The sequence below is a fragment of the Thamnophis elegans genome, chromosome 7 (assembly GCF_009769535.1).
Source record: "Thamnophis elegans isolate rThaEle1 chromosome 7, rThaEle1.pri, whole genome shotgun sequence".
NCBI classification, from domain to species: Eukaryota; Metazoa; Chordata; class Lepidosauria; order Squamata; family Colubridae; genus Thamnophis; species Thamnophis elegans.
In genome coordinates, this window is record NC_045547.1 from 17,589,696 (window position 1) to 17,616,399 (window position 26,704).

General features: G+C 41.4%; 1 protein-coding gene across 1 annotated transcript in view; it reads right to left on the reverse strand.

Moving 5' to 3' along the window:
• The window catches only part of LOC116511613 (IQ motif and SEC7 domain-containing protein 3-like), a 67,288-nt gene extending 50,004 nt beyond the window's left edge, over positions 1 to 17,284 (reverse strand). Inside the window, 2 exon segments of the mRNA XM_032221755.1 lie at positions 5,581 to 5,742; positions 16,194 to 17,284. Of these exon segments, the coding sequence (XP_032077646.1) occupies positions 5,581 to 5,742; positions 16,194 to 17,284 (1,253 nt within the window).
• Between the last annotated feature and the right edge of the window lie 9,420 nt (positions 17,285 to 26,704).

Below are 26,704 nucleotides of genomic sequence, written 5' to 3' on the forward strand. Positions count from 1 at the left end.
TTCTATTCCACTCCATTCTACTCCACTCCACTCCACTCCATCCCATCCTATCCTTATTCTACTCTACTCCACTCTACTTTACTCTATTAAATTACGGACTTCCCAAACTGAATGCTATTAAGCTGTCAAAGGTCAGCATTTAAAATGAAATATATACATACATCACTGTTTTAATACCTTCCATTTTTTTCTGTGCAACTGAGGTTCTACCTAGGACTGGTAGAACCCATATCTTAGTTATCATAAAAAAATAGAAATTAATTCAAATGTTGCTCATTTTGAACCAGACTGTCCTCACCATGGAGGAAAATAATAGCTATGTTATGACAAGCAGAACAGCTGGAGGCAAGACTGAAGCATGCCATGTACTAAATCTTGGCTTCTTGCAGGTCTACTAAATAATACAAATTTTACTCCTCTCACTCAGAAAGAAAGAAATAGAAAAGAGAGTGGAGACTAATTTCATATACTGGGCTAAGCTTCAGTTATATTCATCATGGTTTGTTGAATTAGCCCCAGCTGATCAGAATCATGTAACATGTTAAGCTATAACCCTGGTTTACAAACCACATACACTAAGCAAACAACAGGCCCACCATATCCAGGCTTAGGGGGAATCCATGCAAGAACCCAGTTAGAGGGAAAGGAAGGGAGAAAAGCAAGGGAAATCCCAAACAAGAAATCTCAGACTCAATGCAGGCACATCCACCCCAGGAGGAGAGCAAAGGAAGTAAAACCTTTTCCCCATAAGGACCCAGGGCTGAGCAATCTTGTCTCCAGCCTTATACTAATCTTGCAGGTAGCAATGAAGTGGAGAAAAAAAATGACAAGAGGAAGAAGATCAGTTTGACAATGTCAGGCAAGCAGGCTGCTAATGGCCATTTATAACCTGTTGACAATGAGCTGATGTTCTCCTTGCTTAAAGATCCGTGCTGCCCGGAGCCACCAAAGGACACTTTGCTCCTTCCTTTTGCTTTGTTAATCACAGAGCAATTGAGCACCGCCATGTGTTTGATGGAAAACAGGTGAAACTTTTGTTATAGCTGCTTAGAGTCTAAGGTAAAGGTAAATATTCCCCTTGCACTTTTGTGCTAGTCATTCCAGACTCTAGGGGGCGGTGCTCATCTCTATTTCAAAGCCTTGGAACAGCACTGTCCCAAGACATCTCCGTGGTCTTGTGGCCAGCACAACTAAACGCTGAAGGTGCACGGAACGCTGTTACCTTCCCACCAAAGGCGGTCCCTATTTTTTGAGTCTTTACAAGATATGCATTGAGAAACAAGTTGCCAAGAGAAGCCCATATAAGATGTACCAAGAAAGCAATCAGAACATAAATACTACAAATGGCAAGCGATACAAGATTGCACTACTACTGGAAGGATACAGGATGATGTAATGAAATGTTATAATAAAAACTAATTTAAATTTAGTTAAATTTAGAATATTATGCATAAAATGAAGTAATAATAGTTATAGTCAAATAAATGATTAACAATGCTAATATATATTATAATTTAGAGTTACAACCCCTGGTATGCCCAAATATGGGAGGAAGTCCACATACATACACATACATACATACATATACATACATACACACATACACATACATACATACATATACATATACATATACATACATATATATACATATATATACATACATATATATATGCATGCATGCATGCATGCATGCATGCATACATACATACATACATACATACATACATACATACATACATATATTTAGTGTCACAACCCCTGGTATGCCCCAATTATGGGAGGAAGCTAACTGCTTCCATTATCTGTCAATCGGCTCGTCACAAGAGTCCATCACGACAGAAACCCAATATTTTTACTGTTGCCTTTGTTATATTTGTGTTATATTTGTGCTGATAAATAAATAAAGGGAGACTAGTATAGATCTATTTCAAGCTATTTAGCTCTCATCAGCTAGCCATACCGGGTTCGAATCCCAGTAAGGGTATGGCTAGCTGATGAGATATATATATATATATATATATATATATATATATATATATGTATGTATGTATGTATGTATGTATGTATGTATGTATGTATGTATGTGTATATATATACATACATACATACATACATACATACATACATACATATACATATACATATATATATACATACATACATACATACATACATACATATACATATACATATACACACACACACACACACACACACACACACACACACACACACACACGAATATCACTAGGGCGATGTCCTCTGGCTTGATGCAGATCAATATAGTGTAGGAAGTTAGCACCCGCCCCTCTCCTAGAAGAATGAAATATGCTAGGAAATATTGAAAAGGCAGAATATTATATTTCCCTGGATAAGAAATGGAGAAACATGTTTTATGCAGGAAATAAACTCATTCTTAATAGCCCTCACCTTTGTCAATGGGCCCTTAAAATGCCTGAGCCAATCTATTCTACATAACAAAAGTAGAATTAGCCTGCAACAGAAATTTACCACGTGGAATCTGGGAACTCAACCAAGCTTGGGACTCAAAAGACACACAACCTACAAAGCTAGCTAAGACACCCCCACCCCCCATCCCTGGGAATCTGACAACCAATCAGAATACATTTGTTACCCAGGAACAGGAAACAGAGAGGTGGGGTCGAACAGAAAGTATAAAAAACTCAGGGACTCTCAGCAAGCCCCTTCTTTTTTTTCTTCTTCTTCACCCAACATCTGGAAGCATGTGATCCCCCTTTTCTGTTCAGGAGCTCAAGCCATGTGGTCCTGTCCACCAATAAACCATCTTTCCAAGCAGCCTCCATGTTTCCAGTGTCTTTTCCCCCACTTGGAGCTGAACCCAGAAGGACATTTCTTCCAACAATACAGACAAAAAAGAAGGAGGATAAAGATTCAGTTTACTATTATAAGGCACCAAGCTTGTAAACAGAACCACAACGACCCTGGATTTCAACCCTTCACAGTGTTTCCCTTCTCTGCGATGCCATCGCTCCTCTTAAGTATGTGATTTACCAGCACTGAATCCTTATTTAACTTGTGGACTAAAATGCTCCAAACTCCATAATAAATTTTGGAGTAGACTTTTGCAAGAGGACAACCGAGCAGCCTGTTCACTGTCCTGCGGCAAGCACACATCCTTCCTCCCCCTCCCCCCTCCCTTGATGTGCCTCCCTTAATTCATTTTTGTAAAACAAACTGTACAGCCAGCTTATTTCTCCCGGTGATGAGCTGCTCTCGTATTCTTTCTGCAGTGCTGATTCAGTTGGATTGTTCCCCGCACGAAAACCAGCAGCAGATCTTACGAGGTTTCTGGAAAAAACGGGAGCTAGTAGGAAAGCGGGTAGCAACTGAAGTGTCTATCTATAGCAGGGGTGGGCAATTCGTTTTTAATAGGGGCCACAGGAAAATCTGGGACTGTTATGGAGGGCCGAACCAATAGGGCTGTAAAGCTCAATAATTAAATAATCAATACAATTGTATTAATACATTAATACTGCAGGAGTATATGAATCAATATTGGCTATTTGCTTTTATTATGAATTGCTTATGTTACTATATAATTGTTACTGATTAAACCAATATCTGCTGTTTGCTTCCTGATATGATATACTGCTAGAAATCATTTATTCAGAATTAAGCTTTGATATTGGCTTCTGCTTATATTATTGGATACTGTCAGAAATTAGTTGTTTTCTAGCCTAGCAAATTGTAACCTTAATACTGGATGGCATTACTGCAAATGTTATCTCACTGCTGCGTCTCACTTCTATTCTTGGCTTCAAAGCTAGAGACATTCTTGAAAACATGGAAGAAATTGTTACGGGGGAATATCTGGCCCCACAGAAAAAAGAACCAAACTAGGGAGTTTTCCTGGCTCATAAATCCTTAAAGCATTCTGCCGAATAACAACTCAGCAAAGGGGGGGCTGCCACCCCTACACCAGTGGTTCCCAAACTTGGCAACTTTAAGACTTGTGGACTTCAATTCCCAGAATTCTCCAGCCAGGAGAATTCTGGGAGTTGAAGTCCACAAGTCTTAAAGTTGCCAAGTTTGGGAACCACTGCCCTACACAAGGCTATAGGAATCCTCCCTAGATAAGGTAGACAGAGAGAGGAGCTTGAACAAAAGAACGCTTTAAAGATCACGTTAGTAATGAATCTCTCATTGGATAAACTTTGTTTCTATCTGCCTAAAAAAATGTATATAATACTCTGAGCTCCTCTTGCAGGGTGTGGCTATTCCTTACATGCATTTGTTTGTATGTTTTGGAGATAGTTTTATCACCCAGCTTTTGCTATGGCCATAAATAAAAGCTGATATTTTTTGCAAGCCTCGTCTCAAGTCTCACTCTCTTGGGCATTTCAGTGACTCAGGGAAACTGCTGGAACCTTACAATACAATTGAACGGGTCCAGAGGTATTTCACGAGAAGAGTACCCCACTCCTCTATTCACAATAGACCTCCCTATGCCACAGGCTCAAAATTTTGGGCTTGGACAACCTTGAACTTCACCGCCTACGGTCTGACCTAAGCATAGTACACAAAATTATCTGCTACAACCTCCTACAAGTCAACGACTACTTCAGCTTCAACCTCAATAATACATGGGCAAACAATAGATACAAACTCAAGGTAAACCACTCCAAACTCGGTTGCAGAAAATACGACTTCAGCAACAGAGGGGTCAATGCCTGGAATGCTCCACCTGACTGTTGTTACAGCTTTAAACCCTCACTGCTTCAACCTTAAACTGTCTACTGTGGACCTCACCCCATTCCTAAGAGGTCTGTAAAGGGGGCGTGCATAAGCGCACCAGTGTGCCTATTGTCCCTGTCCCCATTTATTTGTACTCATTTCCTTTGTTCATGTTTATACGTATACCTGTTGTCTTGTACATGTTTGACAAACTAAATAAATAAAATAAAAAAAGTACACATTCACGCATGTACGTAAATTGTGGGGGGGAGAGAGAGCTGTTGCCTTCAAAATAAAAGCAACGTATATTGTGTGCACGGCACAAAGTTAGTTACATTTGATTTCTACTGTATTTTTCAGAGTATAAGACACTGTGAAGTATAAGACGCACCTAGCTTTTGTAGAGGAAAACAAGGGGGAAAAAATCTGCTTCTGCCTCCCAGCCAGTTGCCTGGTGGAGCAAACATCAAGTTTCACTTTCAGTTTAAGCACCCTCCCGATCATCAGCTGTTTCAGGCTGCAGGGATTGCTACAGCCTATTGCAGCCTCCGCAAGCCCCATTTTCCCCGTTTGCTGCAAGGAGGTAAATTGCTGGGAGGCAGAGGCCAAAGGGTGGGGGACGGTGGGACTGCATTCAGTGTATAAGATGCACCCAAATTTTCACCCTCTTTTAGAGGGGGAAAGGTGCGTCTTATACTCCAAAAATATGGTGATTTCCAATTAACTTCATGCAGGCCAGACAGGGATGGCTTCAGGGGGAACAAAATACCCAGATCTAATCTATAGGAACATTCTTAACCATGGTTAATAGCAGAAAGTGTGGCTGGTGATGGGTAGAGGAATCAGGTGATGGACACTTACTCCAGGACATCTCTGTTGAATTGTTTCTTGCTGTTTCCCAGAAACTCCCCGATCATTTGTCGGCTGAGCCCCTTACGCTGCAGCAGGAAATGGGCCACGCCAATCGGTGTATCAGGGATGAAGCCTCGGGAGATCAGGAACTGGATCCCCTTGTCTGGATTTCTGCAAAGGGCAGGGAAATAAAGGTGAGACGGATCCTCACAATTTTGCTTAGAACACAATTCTTGTCTAAGAAGAGGTTGTGAGCAGTTCTATATCAAAACATACTTTACTCTTCATACTGTTTCCATCTCCCCTTAAAACATGAACAGAATCCGCAACGGGCTGAGAATCAGAGTCTCCACTAGATAATTGACCGTCAAGCTGAAAGTAAATTAATCAAGTAAAAATAGCTAACGGGAGAAAATCTTTTTACTTAAACTTCCTCAAACCCCATTATCCAGACCTAATCCACATACCAAAGGATAAGGTCTGTAAACACAAGGAGAGTTAATTAAATTAGATCTCCCAGCAGAACTGCAGGTTCACAAGAATACACAAGCACACACGGGGGGGGGGGGAGAGAGAGAGAGAGAGATGCCCTTCAAGTGTCATCCTAGACATCCTAGACATCCCACATCCAGGACAAGTTCCCTTATATAACTGTGTCGCCGTATCCCATTTCTCTGCAGATGCCCCTAAAGGCAAACTCTTTGCTTTTAGGAATAAGTATTTCTTCTTTCCTCACAACTGTCTGGATCTCATTTTTATTTAGCCTTGCGCCACTCCCACCCCACCCCCAAATTACTCTTCTGACAAGTCCATGGAAACCTTTCCTGGTTTTTTCTACAGCTGTACAATAGATGGCAATGCCACCCATGGATTCCAATCCACTCATGGAATGGACTGAAACCTCTCAGCAATTGCTACATCCTTTCCAGTATCCTTGGTCCCATCTTCCTTTTGCTCCAGTTGTAAGGAAGGTGTCATTTTCTTTTCTTTTCTTTTTTGCAAATAGGGAACTTTGGTTGCCAGCATGGAACAGTGTGTGTGGCCAGTGCAACCACGGGAGCAAGACAACTGGCATGCCCTGATTTTGGCTTCTTGACATAATGTTGAGGAGGCAGGACTGAGAGCTAAAATACAGAATGGTCTCGGCTGGAAGTACGCCATCTTGGTGAGCAGAGGAGATTCAGCTAACTCTCTCTTACTTACCGTCTTTCCCCCAAAATAAGATCCTGTCTTATTTTAATTTTTTTGCCACCAAAAAAGGCACCAGATCTTATTTTTGGGAGGAGGAGGTTGACCACAGACTCACCTTACTCCTTTTTTTTTGCTGTCAGGGGCCTTCAGGAATTTCTTCTGAGACCGGCAAGGCTTTCTTGAAGGCCTTGGCAGCCGATAACCGAGCTCAGGAGCTCTGTTATCAGCTACAGAGGCCTTTAGGAAAAGCTTGCAGGCCTTGCTGGCTGCAGAAGAAATGAGCCAGCAAGGCAGGTGTTGGATTGTGCGAAGTGTCAGGTTTCCAAAAGATGCCCTAATTAATTCATGAGCCTCGAGCCAAGTTTCAAAAAAAAAAAATCCAGTCATTTATTTGGAACACCATTTCAGCAATAACCCATTACAGTCAGCTCTGACCTCATTTAAATTGTGGCTAAACTTTCCCCCCCCGTTTCTTCCCTCCCCTCAGTCTGTGTCATAAATCACATTCTCCAATGAAGTGCACACCCCACAAGCCTGCTGTAATAATCTGAGATCTGATTCTAGCCTAAGTTATGCATGGAATGCGCTTCTCCCCCTTTCCTCACCATGGCAACTTGTAACAGACATGCAAATGCTTTATGAATTGACATGAGGCCTGGCTGCAACTGTCCAAAGGTAAATAGTAGGGCAGCTCCACCATCCCCATCCCCACCTGTTCTGGCCCCCCTCCATCTGGTAATGAACGCAGACACAGGTTTAGCTGTTTGCCACTCTTTATTCACAGCAATTATAATCCTGTTGGCTGAAAGCCCAGACACGACTCACTGGCAAGAAGTTGGCAGCAACCCAGACTCCAACAGCCATGGGAACACAAGGCAGACTAGACAAGGAGTTCTCCAGATTATTACGAATGGTTGTGTCCTGCAAAAGGATTCCTCTCAAAGTCTCTTCATATATACTCTCTTGGGAGGGGCCAAGCCACAACCACCTGGGCCTGATTATCTCTTATGAGTCTGTCTCTGTAACTGCTGCCTCCGTTTCTCCGCCCTCCGTTGCCTGGCGTCAGGGGCAAACTCCCTTTGATCTTCCCCACTGCTCCATGCCTCAGGCGCTTTCTGGTAGCCAACCAGCCTCTCTGGTCCCAGCTTTAAAGTCTGAACCCTGCCCAGGGTCCTCCACATCTTCCACGGCAGACTCATAGGGTTCCTCGCTATCGGAGTCCATCGGCAGCTCCAACAGCTCCTGCTGGGCCAAACACCCACCCTAGCTTAATTTTTACCTGTGCACCCTGGAGTGGACAGGCCTTAATTAGGGCTTATTTTGGGAGGGTAGGACTTATACTGGGAGCACATGTAAAACTTAAGCTAGGGCTTACTTTCAGGGTAGGTCGTATTTTCAGGGAAACACGGTAGGAGATGAAAAGGAGCTCACATTCATACGTATTTTTATTAGAGGGGTAGAGTGAGGCACTCAATAACTCATCAATAGCCTGGCACTGACATCACTCCTCACAGGTTGGGCAGATGGAGTTTGTTCTAACCTGCTGTCAGATTTCAGCAAGCATTATAGATGTCTAAGTCAGAGTAAGAAGTACAATACCTGTAGTAGATGGAGAACTAATGGTGAGAAAAAGCCCACTGAAGCCTTGCTTCATTTCAGTTCCGAAATCAGAACATCTGGAAGTGTCATAAGGTTAGGCAAAAAGAACAAATACTAGAAAATTCACTGATGGGGGGAAAAACCTGATACAGTCTCTTCTGCTTTAGGAAGTACTTATTTGCAGTTCCCCAGGCTGAAAGGTAGCAGGGTAATCAAAGTAATAATTTCTTACTGAAGAGGTAAGGTAAAGGTAAAGGTTCCCCTCACACATATGTACTAGTCGTTCCTGACACTAGGGGGCGATGCTCATCTCTGTTTCAAAGCCGAAGAGGCAGCGCTGTCCAAAGACGTCTCCAGGGTCATGTGGCCAGCATGACTAAAGGCGCAAAGAACGCTGTTACCTTCCCACCAAAGGTGGTCCCTATTTTTCTACTTGTATTTTTAACGTGCTTTCGAACTGCTAGGTTGGCAGAAGCTGGGACAAGTAACAGGAGCTCACTCCATTACGCGGCGCTAGGGAGTCAAATAGTTGAACTGCCGACCTTCTGATCGACAAGCTCAGCATCTTATCCACTGAGCCACCGGGTCCCATGCTGAAGAGGTACAATGATTTAATTCTTGCAGATTTCTCTTCCCTTTTATTCTCATACTCAGGAGTCTGGCACCTAATGTGCTTTATAAAAAGGCATAAACGTGAGCTACAGTTGATCATGAGACGTTTCGGATGAATGAGCTACAAGCTCACACACACAAAAATATGCCTTTCAGTAAAATTTATTACTTGGAAAAGGTGCTAACAAGCATCTGAGTTTTGGCTAAATGTGGGGGATCAGCTGCAGTTGGAAAGCTATTTGTGATCCTCCTCCGAAACATTTTGCGTGTGGTTTCTAGCATTCTCTTCTGCTGCCATCAATTTCTAACGGCTTTTAAAATGAAACCCAGTGATTTCAAGGCCAAATATGCTGTGAGGGATAAAAAAATTAAATGGCTGAGCCATGTGACTTTGGCAGGACTATTGTCCTCTTTAGGAGAATCGAAAAGAATAATATAGAATAGAATAGAATAAGAATAACAGAATTGGAAGGGACCTTGGAGGTCTTTTAGTCCAACCTGCTGCTTAGGCAGGAAACCCTATACCACTTCAGACAAATGGATATCCAACAATGTCTTAAAAATGTCCAGTGTTGGAGCATTCACAACTTCTGGAAGCAAGTGGGTCCATTGATTAATTGTTCTAACTGTCAGGAAATTTCTCCTTAGTTCTAAGTTGCCTCTCTCCTTGATTAGTTTCCACCCATTGCTTCTTGTTCTACTCTCAGGTGCTTTGGAGAATAGTTTGACTCCCTCTTCTTTGTGCAACCCCTGAGATATTGGAACACTGTTATCATGTCTCCCCGAGTCCTTCTTTCCATTAAACTAAACATACTCAGTTCCTGCAACCGTTCTTCATGTTTTAGCCTCCAGTCCCTTAATCATCTTCGTTGCTCTTGTCTGCACTTTTTCTAGAATCTCCACATCTTTTTTACATTGTGACAACCAAAACTGAACACAGTATTCCAAGGGTGGCCTTACCAGGGCATTATAAAGTGGTATTAACACTTCAAGTGATCTTGATTCTCTCCCTCTGTTTATGCAGCCTTTACTCACACACAATCTATGACAACTTCACTAAGATCATATATTTATCTATTTCATGTATTTTTCATGTATTTATCTATTTGATCCATCATTGGAGGCTTTTAAGAAGAGACTGGACAGTCATTTGTCTGAAATGGTATAGGATCTCCTGCTTGAGCAGGAGGTTGGACTAGAAGACCTCCAAGGTCCTTTCCAATTCTGTTAACATGTTCCAATGTCTTAAAGAAACAAGGAAATTGATATTAGTCTGCTCTGGCTGAGATAAATCACTTTTGATCTCCTTCTTTTCTTAAATAACTCCATTATGTACAGGTAGTCCTCATTTAGTGACCACTCCTTTGTTTAACAAAGTGGTGGCCAAGTGAAATCAAAACTGGGTTTGCAATCTTACAGTTTACCTTTGTTTTACAACCTGTGAAAGTTGTAAATATGAGGACTGGCCATAAAAGTTACTTTTTCATCGCCTTTGGAAATGTGAACGGTTGCTAAACAAGACAGGGGCTAAACAAGGGCTACTTGCACTTCGATTGCTTCTGAACAAGAGATGAATAAGTAAAAGTTTGCCATAGGTTGTAGCTGAAATTATTCTTCCTCATCTCAAAAGGCCTGTTACCATCGTTATTCCATCAAATACCTTGATGCTATAATGATCTATGACAGGGGTCAGCAACCTTAAACACTGAAAGAGCCACAAAAGTCCTAACCAGAAGCCCCCCCCCCCCATTTAACTCTGGAGCCGACCGGAAAACCCGTCCCTTGCCATAGAGTCTCCTCCTGGCACACCCTGCTTCCCCCCCACACACACACACCCAACCGGAAGCTCCTCTCAAAATTGTGGTGCTGACTGGAGACAGGGAGCCGCAGCAGAGGGATGAAAGAGCCACATGCGGCTCCAGAGCTGCGGGTTGCTGACCTCTGGTCTATGAAATGAAATTCATTTCTCACCCATTTGCTTGTTTTTTCCTTACCCTTCCTGTTTTAAACTATAAATTACCATAATAAGTTAGCTTGATGGAAAGGTGGAATAGAAATGTAGCTCTGTCTGTCTGTCTGTCTGTCTGTCTGTATTATCTATCTATCCCTTCCTTCCTTCCTCCCTCCCTCCCTCCCTCCCTCCCTCCCTCCCACCCTCTCTCTCCTAGCCAAACCAACCCAAGAATGCTGACAAAATTGGCAACCATTATGTTGATTCAACGTGTTCATTCCACAGAATAATGACTCTTAAAATGTGATAGGTCCTAATTTATATTCCTGGTGGATTGTAGCTGAAGGCTTCACTTGATTGTTATTAGATGATTGTCCCTTGAAGCATTTGTTCGTGGTGGTATTTACTTGGCTAGTCTTAACGTGGCGAATGTGCAGTAGCTATTGGTAGGTTGCCACATGGCAATGTGGCCCCAGCATTCCTGCAGCATTATGCTGTGATAGGAATAGCAATCAGCAGCCGGTGTTGCTTCTAGATTTAACTTGGCAGCTTTTCTCCTCCCCCCCCCACCCCATTTTTTTTCCCACTGAGAAGTTGAGCAAGTTGGTTGTTATGCTGTGGAATTTCTTCCCTTCTCCTGGCTTCCCCCTCTGCCTACAGAGATGGCCGCCCACACATTGCCACTATTAAAGCTACGCTGCATAATGAGGCTTTCTCTGTTCCAGGGATTCCACCCGTTCGCCAAGGCATCTATTGCTGCTGTTTGAAGTGCATTCAACCCATGCGCAGGAGGCTGCCACAATTCAGAATATTACCCAGTAATTTCTCATATGGGAATTACACAACCGAGCACTTGGCCATACAAAAGATCAGGGACCAAATCAGCCTTATAATATACAGGTAATTCTCAAGTTAGGACCGCAATGGAGCTCCAAGCTTCTGTTGCTAAGCGAAACGATTGCTGAGTGAATTTTGGCCCCTTGTGAGACCTTGCCATGGTTCTTGCCACTGTGGTTAAGGGAATCACTGCAGTTGTTAAGTTTGTAACATGGTTGTTAAATGAATATAGCTGTTCTGGCCTAGGCTTCCTCCAAAAGCACGAGGCAGAGTCCTGGTCCCGACAAAACCCCTTTTATTAAACGAATGTGAATTCCTCTCATTCACATTCAGCAAAGGCCTGGTAAACAGTCTTTCAAAGGTGAATTTATGACCACAGGCCTTATCTAGCTTGGAAAGCTGCCATGTAAATATTTTCCAAACGCAGGGCTGTGCAAGGAAAGACTTGGCACAGAGTTTCTGAGATTCACAGACGGATTTTCACACTCCTGAAACGAATCTAACAACTAAATGAATGAATGGTTTCCTGCAAAAGCCCATTCCCCTTTTGCTCCTCTTTTATTTCTTATGGGAGGGGCCAATCCCCTTCCACCTTTATCACTTTACTCCCAAGCCGACCCTGATTTCTGAGCTGTTTTTTTCTTCTGGCAGCTCTGCGCATGCGCACACTGGGAACAGGCTCCAGCTGTTCCTCTGCCTCGCTGATGTCTGACTCTGAAGGCAACTGACAACTGTCAGACGGCCCTGGCCCCCTCTCTGCCTCCGACGCACAGCCCTCGTCAGAGCCTTCCCCAGCCTCCAGGACTGGCCCATGTTCCTCCCCAACCTCCTCACTGTCTGACTCTGCTGACAGCTCTGCTGGCCACAGGCGGGCCACAACACTGGCTTCCCCATTGACTTTGCTTGTCAGGAGATGGCAAAAGGTGATCACATGACCCTGGGACACAGCAATCATCATAAACATGAGTCAAGTTTTTATAACGATTGCGGTGCCAAGCATTCAAATTTTGATCGCATGACCATGGGGATGCAGCAATGGCCGTGTTAAAAATGGTCATAAATCACAGTGCTGTTGTAACTCTGAACGGTCACTAAATGAACTATTGTAAGTTAGGACTACCTGTCAACCTTCTGCAACCTGAAGCTCACTAGATCTGGAGGGAGACACCTATCATTCCCATCCATAATGCCTAGGAATTCTAGGAGCTGAATTCTACATATTGGGAAGGCTCTCCCTTGGGAATATCTACTGTAGGTAAGCCACTGGTTTTATGAGATCCTGTCGGGAAGTTTTATATCACCCCACATGTTCCCATTTATTAGTGAAAGCAATAAAGTTTGTTGCTCTGTAGGGAGCAGTTCCTATTAACTAAAACCTCATGCATGCAGCCTTATGGAGGAAAGGAATCGCATTAGAACCGTTTGGCAACCAGAAGTCTTTTTTTTTTTAAATTATTATTATCACCAAGGGTATTGCACAAGAGGTAATTAATTCCAATGGGAAAGCAGGAGAAAATACAGACTGCCATTGCGATTTTAAAAAAAAAAGGAATATGCCCATATGGTGAAAAAGTAGTGGGATATTACCAGTTCTAAACATTTACCGTAAATTCATTATGTGCCTCAGCATGCGTAAGTCATAGGTCAAGTCACTGGTGACTAAACTAAATTAAAGGGATTATATATAGGATTTTAAATAGGAACAAATGGGTATTATTGCTGATTATTCTAGCCGCAGCATTCTGAATGGCTTCTTTCTTAAGGTGGCTCTTTAAAGGGATATTAAACAATGAGCAAAGATGAATTTGCACCTAAGCCCATTAAACAAGTAAGTAGGTCATTTATTTATTTATTCATCCAGTCATTCATTCAAATTCTTCAAAGCATCCCTGTAGAGTTATTGGGCATGCAAAATAACATCTCATTAAGAAAGTGTTATAAGAGATATTAGCAGACTGCCTTGTCTCTGAAGATACCAGCCACAGTTGCAAGCAAAACTTCAGTAAATCTGTTATCTAACCATGGTCACTCAACCCTGAAACTCAATGCTGCCCAATACTGGTGGCTCTTTAGTCAGTTCAAAAAGTAGCCACAATGGTGATACTTAACACAATATGTATTGTCTTTGGTAGAAGGTCAAGGGTAGACGATATGAGATGCCCAGGTATTTTGGAATTCACATCTCCGTTTTAGAAGGCTCTTTAATTCTTTAACGTGATCCCTTGTTAATCTGATATGGGAGATTCCACTCTATAGTCTACAATGAGCATCTCTGCATTTGCGGAGTGGCAGAGGTAGAAGACCTGGCTCACATCCTATCTGATTGCTGCTTGTATAAGGGGGGTTGAGACAGATACCTTGGCCTATATACCAAATGAATGGCCCATTGGGATCCCCATATCGAAACAACTTACCTTATGTGCATCCAGAACTGGAAAATAACATTTAACACAGCACAGTACTTAAACAAAATCATTTGGATGAGATCTGCATATGTGGGACTGATTTGGGGTAGAATGCTGGGGGTGACACCAAAATATAATTTTATCATATTTTATCTAGATCTTAAATTATTGTATTCTATTCCAATTTCATTTTAGACTCTATTTTATTCCAATTTCATCTTAAATTGTATTTTATTCCAATTCCATTTTAAATTGCTTCTATCAAATTTTAGTCATGATTTGTTTCTAGAACTTTGCACTTTGATATGGCCCAAGGCTAATCAATAAAGACTCAAGGTCAATGTCATAAACCTGAATCTGTTCAGTGAAGAAAACTCCAACAATTCTCTGAATAACTGGGTGGACTCTTAAATTGGTCTAACAAGATTCTCCCACCCCCCCCCCAAAAAAAAAAAAAAACCATTTCCTTGAAATCTACCATTCTGTAATTTTAAAAACAGTATTCTAAATCCTGACTCTCTGGGTGATATCTTATGTGGGCCAGATTTTTGCACGAAGACAGCTGTCGTTATTCCTTTTCTCGACTCTAAGCTAAAGATTCAAATTTCTATTGGTAGAGGTAGTCCTCGACTTACAACAGTTTGTTTGGTGACCATTTGAAGTTACAACAGCACTGGGAAAAGTGACTTATGACCATTTTTCACACTTATGACCGCTGCAGCATCCCCTTGGTCTCATGATTTACATTCAAATGATTGACAAGAGACTCACATTTATGACAGTTGCAATGCGGAGTCATGTGATCTCCTTTTGCGACCTTTTGACAAGCAAAATCAACGAGGAAACCAGATTAATTTAACAACCGTGTAACTAATTTAACAACTGCAGTGATTCACTTAACAAATGGGGCAAAAAAAGTCATAAAATGGGGCATAACCCACTTACAAATTTCTCACTTAGCAACATAAATTTTGGGCTCAATCGTGATCATATGTTGAGGGCTACCTGTATCCAGAGGTGGTATTCAGCAGGTTCTGACCAGTTCTGGAGAACAGGTAGCGGAAATTTTGAGTAGTTGGGAGAACTGGTAAATACCACCTCTGACTGGCCCCGGCCCCATCTATTCTCTGCCTCCCGAGTCCCAGCTGATCAGGAGGAAATGTGGATTTTGCAGTATCCTTCCCCCGGAGTGTAGAAGAAATGTGGATTTTGCAGTATCCTTCCCCTGGAGTGGAGAGGAAATGTGGATTTTGCAGTATCCTCCCCCTGGAGTGGAGAGGAAATGTGGATTTTGCAATATCCTTCCCCTGGAGTGGGGAGGAAATGTGGATTTTGCAATATCCTTCCCCTGGAGTGGGGAGGAAATGGGGATTTTGCAGTATCCTTCCCCTGGAGTGGGGAGGAAATGTGGATTTTGCAATATCCTTCCCCTGGAGTGGGGAGGAAATGGGGATTTTGCAGTATCCTCCCCCTGGAGTGGAGAGGAAATGTGGATTTTGCAATATCCTTCCCCTGGAGTGGGGAGGAAATGTGGATTTTGCAATATCCTTCCCCTGGAGTGGGGAGGAAATGGGGATTTTGCAGTATCCTTTCCCTGGAGTGGGAAGGGAATGGGGATTTTACAGTATTCTTCCCCTGCCATGCCCACCAAGCCATGCCATACCCCACCAAGCCAAACCCACAGAACCGGTAGTAAAAAAAAAATTGAATCCCATCACTGCCTGTATCCCTTATTTCTAGACTCTAGCCTTGAATTCAGCTTGTTTAAATTCTTTTTAAGCATGGTTTTCAGAAGTGGCACAATTATTCTAGGCTGGGTCTAGTCAAGAGCAGATTATAGTAAAGCCATTACTTCTCCTTAAGTCCATGAACAACCCTCAGTCCTTCAAAGGCTGAACCTCTAAACCAGAAAATGATACTGCTGGGATAAGCCACAGCTAACCTAATTGTTTCTGGTAGCATCTTGTTTGGATGAACTCAGGAAAGCTAAAGAGATTTTAAAGAGATGTTCTTGTCAAGTCACTTACATGTTGAAGAGATTCAGCCCAATGCGGTACAGCCGTTTCCTCATGGTGTCCGTAGAGAGTGTGGGGGATTTGCAGACGGCTGGATTCTCGCAGTGGTACCGTGGCAGGCTCAAAATCATGGCTTGCAGGGCTTCCTTAGAGGATAACTCTGAAGCAGACTTTGCGGAGGTGGACGTACTGCTACTGCTCAGTTGTTCCAAATTGTCTACATTTTCAGCTTCTGATCCCTTGTGCTGCCCAGTCCCGTTTTCAGAGTCAAAGTCAAGTTTCGGCATCGCCATTTGGTCTTGCTCAGCCTCCCGTTTCTCCAAACCGTTGGTGTTGAGGTTCCCCTCGGTGATTGGGTGACTATTCTGGAGGGCTCCAGCATCAGACTGTCCTTCCGAAACCACTTGAAGCTCCTTATCCTCTTTCTCCCCACCTTCCACTGGGATTTCTTCTATTGTGGCAGCTGGAGAAATTCCAGCCTGGCTACTATTAGCCAGGCAGTTTGCCATCGACACCGAGGTAGATGAGGAGACCGAGATATTCTTGTTGTCTATTTGGACAGTGACGTCCCTGAAGGCCATCATGAGCGTGCTGCTGCTCTTTGGTAATGTGTCTGGTAGCAGCCCTTCCTCCTCCTCTTGCTCCTTCAGTTCCATGTCCAAGTCTTGGTTTGGTTGCATGGCGCTCGTACTGAAGGTCTCTCTTATCTGATAGGAGCTGCCGTCTTGAAGGGAGCACATCGTTTTCAGGCTCCACGTGCTCAGCGCATCATCAATCGATTTGGCCAGAGATTGAACTTGCTCGGTGAAGGAATCTTCCAGTTCGGTCAGTGCCCCGCTAATAGTTACTGGCAAAGAGGGAGATCTTACCAAGGGGATGCCAACAAAGTTATAGCCTTCCACTAGAGCTTTCTCAGCAGAGAAATTTTCAGAGTTCTGGACTCGGAGTTTCCTCAAGGAAATCCGCCGGGGCATGCGGCTCTCCAGTAGAGAGTTCCGGATCTTCTCAAAGTTTTTGCTGAGCTGGTACTGGCGGAAGGCAGTCTGAATCGTGCAGGCTGCTCTCCGAGAGACCAAGTGGCCCCCATATTTGTGCTCTAGCATTTCGATCTGAAACACACAAACAAGATTTTGAAAATTGATTTGCGAAGAGTTTGCATTGGCTACTTTCTAAAACACTCCTGGTCTTTGAATAATATTGATATTCTTCTAATTGTGGAATGCTTTTGGTACAGTTCTTCTTTTTTTAATAGTACATTGCCCAGAGTCATGTTTATGAGATGGTTGGCTATATAAATATGATGTCTGACTACATAAATTACCATATTTTTGGAGTATAAGATGCACCTTTTCCCCCTAAAAGAGGGTGAAAATGTGGGTGCGTCTTATACACTGAATGTAGCCCCACCCACTCACCGGCCCTAACCCTTTGGCCTTTGGCAGCAATTTACCTCTTTGCAGCAAACTGGGGCTTGTAGAGGCTTCAATAAGCTATAGTAACCCCTGCAGCCTCAAACAGCTGATGATCAGGAGAAATTGAAAGTGAAACTTGCTGTTTGCTTCACAAGGCAAATTGCTGTGAGGCAGAGGCAGATTTTTTTTCTTGTGCTAATCAGGCTGTTTGCTGTTTGCTGCAAGGAGGCAAGTCAACAACTATAAATGCCTATAGAATGTTCAAATTATTAGACTTATTTTTAAAAAACTGCTTCATTATTATTCTAGACAACTTCACAAAATGAAGAAGCTTTTTAAAATAAATGCTTGATCTGAAGAGGCCCAGTGTTATTGTTTTAAAAAGTGCTATTCTTTTAAATAGCAGAGAATAACTATACTTCCAGAAAGCACATCAATATTAACAGCATCTGTACAAATATAGTGTGAAATATAACACTACAACAGTGTATATTATCAGCACTGTTTGTTGCAAGGAGGCAAATTGCTGGGAGGCAGAGACAGATACTTTTCCCTTTGGTTTTCCTCCCCAAAATCTAGGTGTGCCTTATACTTCGGAGCGTCTTATACTCCGAAAAATATGAAAAATCAAACTAATTGTTTTTTTTAAAAAAATGAAATGTTAAATTAAAAAAATCTAACCGGCAGATATTTAACCAATCATAGTTTAGTACATCATGAATTACATATGCAAACTTTTCTTTGCTTATGTTGAAAACTGGGAAATATCACAGTTTCTACTGTACAATGTTAGATGAAGCAAGTCTGTATGTTGCAAACACTTTATATATGTATGCCTAAGTATCAGTTTTGACCCCTGGCAACTACGTGGACTAGTCCTTGTAATTTTTAGAAGAGGTTGGCCATTACCATTTTCCTAGGGATGAGAGATAATGTCTGGCTCCAATTCACCCACTGGCTTTGTGCCTAGGATTGGACTACAACTCACCATCTCTTGGTTTCTATCCTGGTGGCTTAATCACTACACCAAAGTGGTTCTCACAGCTTTAAAAATACCTAGGGTTATTCAGTGAAGAGTATCTACTTATTGTAGGATTATAATAATTATTATATTATATATTATGTTATATTCTGCAGAGCAGAACAACTAGACACAAGGACAGCTTTTTCCTGAATGCCATCACTCTGCTAAACAACCAATCCTCACAACACTGTCAAATTATCTACTAAGACTGTATTCTTCTCTTCCTTCCTAGTACCTATCTCTTTTCACATGGCTATAACCATGTTGCTTGTATCTTTAAATTTTATATTTTTTTATTTGTTTCCTAATATAATTTGCTTATTGGTAACCTGCGACTATCACTAAGTGTTGTATTTTATGATTCTTGATGAATGTATTCTATTTTATTTTTCTTTGTGTACACTGAGAGTATATGCACCAAAGACAAATTCCTTGTGTGTCCGATCACACTTGGCCAATAAAGAATTCTATTCTATTCTATTCTATTCTATTCTATTCTATTATTATTTTCTTTTCTATTATATTCTATAAAGCAACAACTGAGAATTAAGTCTCTAAAACAATGTTATCCGAAACTCATAGTATAGAGGAAATTTATTTTGAACTTTATTTTTATAGACTTAATGTCTAAAAATGGTAATTTAAAAACAATGTGGTTCATCACTGAAGGAGCCATCAGGTTCTTAGGTCTAGTAATGTTTGAATGATCTAAGACTGAGTTATTTCAAGAACTGTGTATGCCTGCATATGATGTTTTTAGAAGTTTTAGGACCGCCATCAGAACACATAAAAACTGTTTTAGAGGTTGTATTATCTGGCCATAATTAACGAAAATGAGACAGTAATTTTCATATTAGTACAATTCTGAGCTTTTTTGTCTCCCTATAGTCAATGGCAGTGATTCCCTGATAAGTTTGCTTAAGAATAAAATATCACTGGGCTATCAGATATGGGCTGCAAAGATATGGGCAACCTCCAAAAGACACAGAAAACCTAAATTCTTTGCTGCCATCTCCTGGATATCCAGATTTTTTTTCAAAAGCTCTAGATCAGTGGTTCCCAACATAGGGCCAATTTGATTTTTAATGGGGGCAATTTGAACCTTGTTTAAACCAAGTTAATGGCCTTTTAGGCTTCCTCTGTGTGAGTAGAGTTCACTTTTTGAGTAAAGTAAGAATTATAGGTCACAGAAGGGGCATCAGGATTTTAAAGATGCTTAGGTGGGGCATGACCAAAAAAGATTGGGAACCTCTGCTCTAGATATATACAGCAGACCAACATTATTTAAGTGAGAAAGGCTGGGTTAAACAGTGTTATTTCCCAATGATGGCACAATTCCAACATGAATTTTGATTGACAGTGTCCTAAAGAGCCTTTTCATCTCTTGCAGGATAATTTGTTTTTCTAGACAATCATCAATGCTGGATAAATTTCCATTGGGGGGGGAAGGGGAATCCCCCCCCCCAAAAAATATATGAACCATCAAACCAATAGTAGGATAAACCATGACATTCAAGTTGACCAAGCCTATAAAAGGGCGATAACTGGACTGATAATGGCGCTTGCTCAGTGACAACAACCAAACTAGACTTCTTATACAGTGGTATCTTGGTACTCAACTGCATTGAAACTCATCAAATATCGTACTCAACATATTTGACGTGAAGATTTTGTCCTGGTACTCATCATTTGTTTGGTACCCAATGCACAAGCTAGAACTTGGAATCAGCTGCTTTGTGACTCACTACATTATTCCTTAAGGGAAATTTTTGTTTGGTATTCATCATTTTTGGTACTCTTCGCATCTCCTGGAACCAATTAACAATGAATACTGAAGTACCACTGTATTAGAATTGATTGTACCTACCTCATTCCTTAGAGCAGGGGTGTCAAACTCACGTCATCATGGCGTTGTCAGGTGATATATCGTGACTTTTTTCCTCTTTGCTAAACCGGGCATGGACGTGGCCAGTGCATGGCGCATCTGGCCCACAGGTTATGAGTTTGACACCCCTGCCTTAAAGGATCTTTGTACAAATAGTCCTTTTCTTTGTATCTTGTTGATAAAGGCTTAAAAAGGAAAACATGAAGGATCTCTCTACCCTCATCATATATCATCCCAGGACTGGTCCCCCAAATGTTCATTAAGTAACAATGGTGATGACTGTAGGGATATGAAGGATAGATAGCAATGGAGAAGAAAGCAGAAAGGATAAATACTAATTATTCCCCTAGAGATTTACAGCTTGTGTTTATTGAGACTGGAGCTGTTTCTTGCTTCTCCTGATAAAAGGGCTTTTTCCTTCCAAGTTCTGATGGAAGCTGCTGCCCACCAAATTACAATGTAAAGCAAGAAAATTGGAGAAGGAAATACAAGCCACAGAGGTCAACTTTGCATTAATAAGCAGGCATAGAATTGATCCTCCAGAAATAGGAGCGAGCGCTGCTCTCCACCGTTACTAATCACCTCCTTACTGAAATCTTTATTGAGATAAAAAATAAAAATCTTCTGTGAGCCCTAAGTTTGCTTTCTTAAGGAATACTTCAGAGGGATTCGTGTGCCTTTCTCCATCCCGACTCAGTTATTTGCTTCTGTGCATGAACACACAAATATAAACACAAACATACACACACATGAAAACGATAGATGTGCAAAAAAAAATTTCATCTGCAAGAAAAATTAAGCTATGTTTTCAAAAGTACTATTGGTGGGGACCTGCAGTGAACAGGGAAATGATGCCAAATCATTGAATCATATGGCTAGAAGGGATCTTGGAGGTCTTCTAGTCCAACCCCTTGCCCTTGGCAGACCTTCTACCATCCCAGACAAATGATTGCCCAGTCTTTTCTTGAAAACGTCCAAGGATGGTGCACACACAACTCCAGGAGGCAAGTTGTTCCATTGGTTAATTGTTAATGTCAGGAAGTTTCTCCTTAATTCTAGGTTGTATCTTTCTTTGATAAACTTCCATCCATTGCTCTTTTTTTGTCCTGTTCTCAGGAGCTTTGGGGAATAAGTGGACCCTGTCTTCTCTCTGGCAGCCCCTCAAGTATCAGAACACAGCTATCATGTCACCCATTTTTTTCTTCATTACATTGGACATACCTAGCTTTCTTAGTCTTTCCTCATACAATTCATCCTGCAAACCCCTTATCATCTTAGTTGCTCTTCTCTGCACTCCTTCTAGAATCTCATCCTCTTTTTTGTATTGTGGTCACCAGAATTGGACCAAGGGAAGGCTTTTAGGCATGGGGATGGGCCAAGGATTTTGTCCCATAATTGTATAAAATGTGTGTGTGTGTGTGTGTGTTTTCCAGCATAACTCTGGAATTCCTTGAGCAATTTAACCAAACTTGGTACACAGATGACTTACTCCCTGGAAACAAATACTGTCGGGGTAAGACACCCCTATCATCCCTTGCAGTGTGTGTTCTGTTAAGATACAGCTTGTTGTGCCTTTAAATGGCTTCTACTGTACTGCGTTAAAATGGCTTCTACTATACATCGCAGTGGAATTGCCATGGTGACAGCTTCATAGTACTCCACAAGGGGGTTCCTTCTGGTAAGGGGGAAAATCCAACATTAGGGATTCTGAGGGCACAGGGAAAAACGTTCTTAACTAATTTAATTGTTGCCGAAATCAGGGCTCAGGGAGAAGTTGCTCTTGCCATCACCTCTTCAGGAATTGCAACAATGTTCATGGAAGGAGGGAGGACAGTCCATTCTGCACTTACGTTGCCACTTGACATCGCCATTCCTGTCTAATATAGAATTGGGATAAATAAATACCCGGGCAATGCCGGGTTATCAGCTAGTTTATGATAAAAGCAGCTGCCAAAACAGTCTCAGGGTTCTTATACAGCACAAAGAGGGCTCCCTTCTTCCATCATTTGAGATTGACATAATAGCTTTATGAATTAATTATAATCATTTACAAATGCTGAAATTAATATAGTGCATTTTTCTTTTAGTTATATTGGGTTCTTAAAGTGGTTCAATATACAATTTTCCACATGTTCATCTTACTGTGTCTGACGTAGCTCCTTGATTCTGGGGAAACGTTTCGTTTCACTGTGTACTGTACTGTATATTGTTAAAATGACAATAAAATCGCCTTGACTTGACTTACTGATTCCCGTATTCTAAAAATATTTTGAGGAACAGATCACAGGACATTTTTTGAGTTACACCCTGAAGAAACATAATAAGCTGTCACACATTTAATTTGACCCGGTATTTATATTTTAGGATAAAATTGCTACGAATCCTGATCCAAACCTCTTTACTTGCAGCTTAAAATAGTAGTTCGGAGTTCAAAACATGATTTTCCTAGAACACTGTAGTGTGCAATTTACAATGCATTTCTTTGACCTAATATCACAAGTAGTTTAATGGATAGCTTTGAATGTTCTACTTGAGGGCTTTATTCTTACAAAATTCATAGGCAGATGTCAATAAAGATCATCATGTCACTGTGTTCACAATACTGAGAGGAAATGCCACCTATGTAATTAACTGAGATTTCTAATGAAACGACATCCTTTCTGGGAAGGTATGTGCAGAATTTTTCAATCCCTCATGCTGGACGTAGGAAGATGTGATTGCTAACTTGAAAGAACAGAAAAAGTGCCCTTTAATAAATAAATAAAAAGCAGCACAAAAATTGCCAATCAAGTTATCAACCCTGGCAGTGCAAGTTGATGAATTAGAGTCAATGACCTCTTGTGACATACACTTTTCCAATAGAATGGCTTAACAGAACATTTGCTATTTTCTACAGAATCAACCACGTCTGTCAGCGGAGAAGAAAGCAACACACATTATATTAGCCACAACTCATGTTACTGAGGTTATTATGATTTGTTAGATTTAGGACTCACTTTATCAAAGTGGCTTACCTCAGACTACTTTCTCCAACTCCTACTGTGAGGAAAATTACTTCCTTAAAATCACCCAGTGAGCTTCTACGCAGCCTGGCATATTGGAATCTGGATTTCCCCAGATCTAACACAAAATCTTAACACTACAGATAGTATTCAATTATTGAGTCTGTCATCTGCACCTCTGTAACTGTCTGGTTTGGCTCTGCAACCAAACAAGATAGATACAGACTTCAACGGATAATTAGAACTGCAGAAAAAACAATGGCTACCAACCCGCCTTCCATTGAGGACCTATATACTGCAGCACGAGTCAAAAAGAGGGCTGTGAAAATATCTACAGAGTGCAGACCTCTCATATCCTGGACATAAATTGTTTCAACTCCTACCCTCAAAACGACACTATAGGGCACTGCGCACCAGAACAACTAGACACAAGGACAGTTTTTCCCCAAATGCCATCACTCTGCTAAACAACTAATTCCCACAACATTGTCAAATTATTTACTAAGACTATATTACCATTATTCTTCTCTTCCTTCCTAGTACCCATCTCTTTACACTTATGACTATAACCATGTTGCTTGTATCTTTAAAATTTATATTGTTTTATTTGTTTCCTAGTATGATTTGATTGCTTATTAGTAACCTATGACTATCACTAAGTGTTGTATCTTATGATTCTTGATGAATGTATTCTCTTTTATTTTTCTTTATTTATACTGAGAGCATCTGCACCAAAGACAAATTCATTGTGTGTCCAATCACACTTAGCCAATAAAGAATTCTAGTCTATTCTATGTCCTTGATTTATAACCTTTAATTTACTGACGGTTCAACGTTACAGTGGCACTGAAAAAAATGATTTATTGCTGTTTTTTCACAATTTACTAATTTAACAGCAGCAGTGATTCACTTAACAACTGCGGTAAGAAAGGTTGTAAAATGGAGTAAAACTCACTTAACAACCATCCTGCTTAGCAACAGGAATTTTGGGCTCAATTGTGGTCATAAGTCAAGGACTACCTAAATACTAGGATTGGGAAATCCTTCTGGCATGCATAGAACCTCATTGGGTGATTCTACCGTTAGCTTTGACAGTCATTCTCCCTCAGTCTAAATTACTTCACACAGTTATTGGGGGATAATATGAAGAGGATCCCCATGTAAGCTGAGGAAAGAATTCTAATAAATTGATTGAAAAGCAGGCTATTGTCACACTGTGTGTTTCCTTTGATTAGATGCAATCTAAACCGAATCTTAAAGGCATTTCCTGATATACTCAACTGGAAGAAATCTTTATTGGCTCATTGTAGGGGTGACTACTCAATTCTGGATGAGGCATACTTGATGTTGGTAGAATGCCAAGAATTATATTATCCGAAGTAAGCAGGGCAAGGAGAAAAAGAGTGAAAACTAAAATTATAATCAATTTAATTTAAATCAAATATAATCCAATCTAGCAATATTATGCTCCATATATTTAACAATTTTCCTCTTCTGGCACATAAAATTTCAAAATAATGGAGGGGTTGTTGCAAGCCATAATCAAGGCTTTGGGAGGAGACAGATCTATGTGTATTTTGGCTTGGTAGTGTAACATCCTAGTTATTTTATTTTCACACAACAATCACAAAGCTAAAGGCAAAAGCTGGAAAGATTTCGAGTATCTGAGGCAGAGGGGGTATTCAGCCGGTTCTCTCCGGTTCAGGCAAACCGGTAGTGGCAGCTGCAGGAGGCTCCACCCACCCGCCCCAACGTAATGCATGACCACTGCGCATGCACAGAAGGCAGTGTGCATTCACAGACAAGGCGCGTGTGATTGAAGCGAGCACGCTCACATTTGCGAACCGATAGGGAAGGTAGGTGAATCCCACCTCTGACCTGAGGCTGTGTGGGAAGGTGTTTGAGTCAGTAGAGCATCTGTTCATAACAACTAGATGGCTTGGGGGCACGAATACCTATTTTGTACAGTTTGCGTGAAGGACAAAACCAGTTGTTTTGATCCATATCCAGTGTGAAACTGGGGTGTTTTGCTCTAGGAATGGACCAAAGCACAGGCACTCGGTGTGAAAGCAGTTTTGGCAGGGACGGAAAACAAAAAAAGGACAAAGACATGAGTGCAGTTTGTGAGAGAAGGGTTGGGTGCTGAGAAGATCAGGGGTAAGCTTGGCAGTGGAATATAGTCGGCTGGGAGCTAGAAAGTGGGGACCACATGTCTATAACCTTACCCTACTCAGTCCATGAATCCCTCCGGGTTTAGGTTTCTTCCAACATTTGGAACAACCAATTGCAATAGCAATAGCACTTACCATATTTTTCGGAGTATAAGACGCACCTTTTTCCCTCAAAAAAGAGGCTGAAAATCTGGTTGCGTCTTATACACTGAATACAGCATTTTTTGCCTCCCAAAACCCCACCCCCTTCACCAAAATGGCCATGCATAGCCTTTAGGAGGCTTTCAGGGTGCTCCTGGGAGGCATAAATGAGCAAAAACCGGGCCATTGTTTGCTCAATTTTGCCTCCCCCCACAGCCCCCAGGAGCACTCTATAAGTCTCCTAAAGGCTATTCATGCCCCCCCTTTTTTTGAAAAAAATTGGGCCCGTTTTAATGAAAAACGGGCCATTTTTGGGAGGTCTGCAGAGTGCAAAAACATTTTTTAAAATTTGTCTCTTCAAAATCTTGGTGCATCTTATGCTCCGGTGCGTCTTATACTCCAGTGCATCTTATACTCTGAAAAATATGGTACTTATATATCACTTTATAGTGTTTTACAGCCCTCTCTAAGCAGTTTACAGAGTCAGCATTTTCCCCCCAAGAATCTGACTCCTCATTTTACCCACCTCCAAGGATGGAAGGCTGAGTCAACTTTGAGTCTGGAGAGATTTGAATTGCCAAATTGCAGGCAGCCAGCAATCAGCAGAAGTAGCCTGCAGTATTACTCTTCCTACCTTACTTGAAAATTCATTTTTGAACTTTTCTTGTTTAAAGCCAGTGTTACCATTATGTAACACTGACTTTACACTTATGTAACACTTCTTTATTTTACACCTATTTCTATTTTACACTTATGTAACACTGACTTTGCACTGACAACATTGAGGGCAAAAGAAGAAGGGGACAAAAGGGAATGAGGTGGCTGGATGGAGTCATTGAAGCAATAGGCATGAGCTTAAATTGACTCCAGAGGACGGTAAAGGACAGG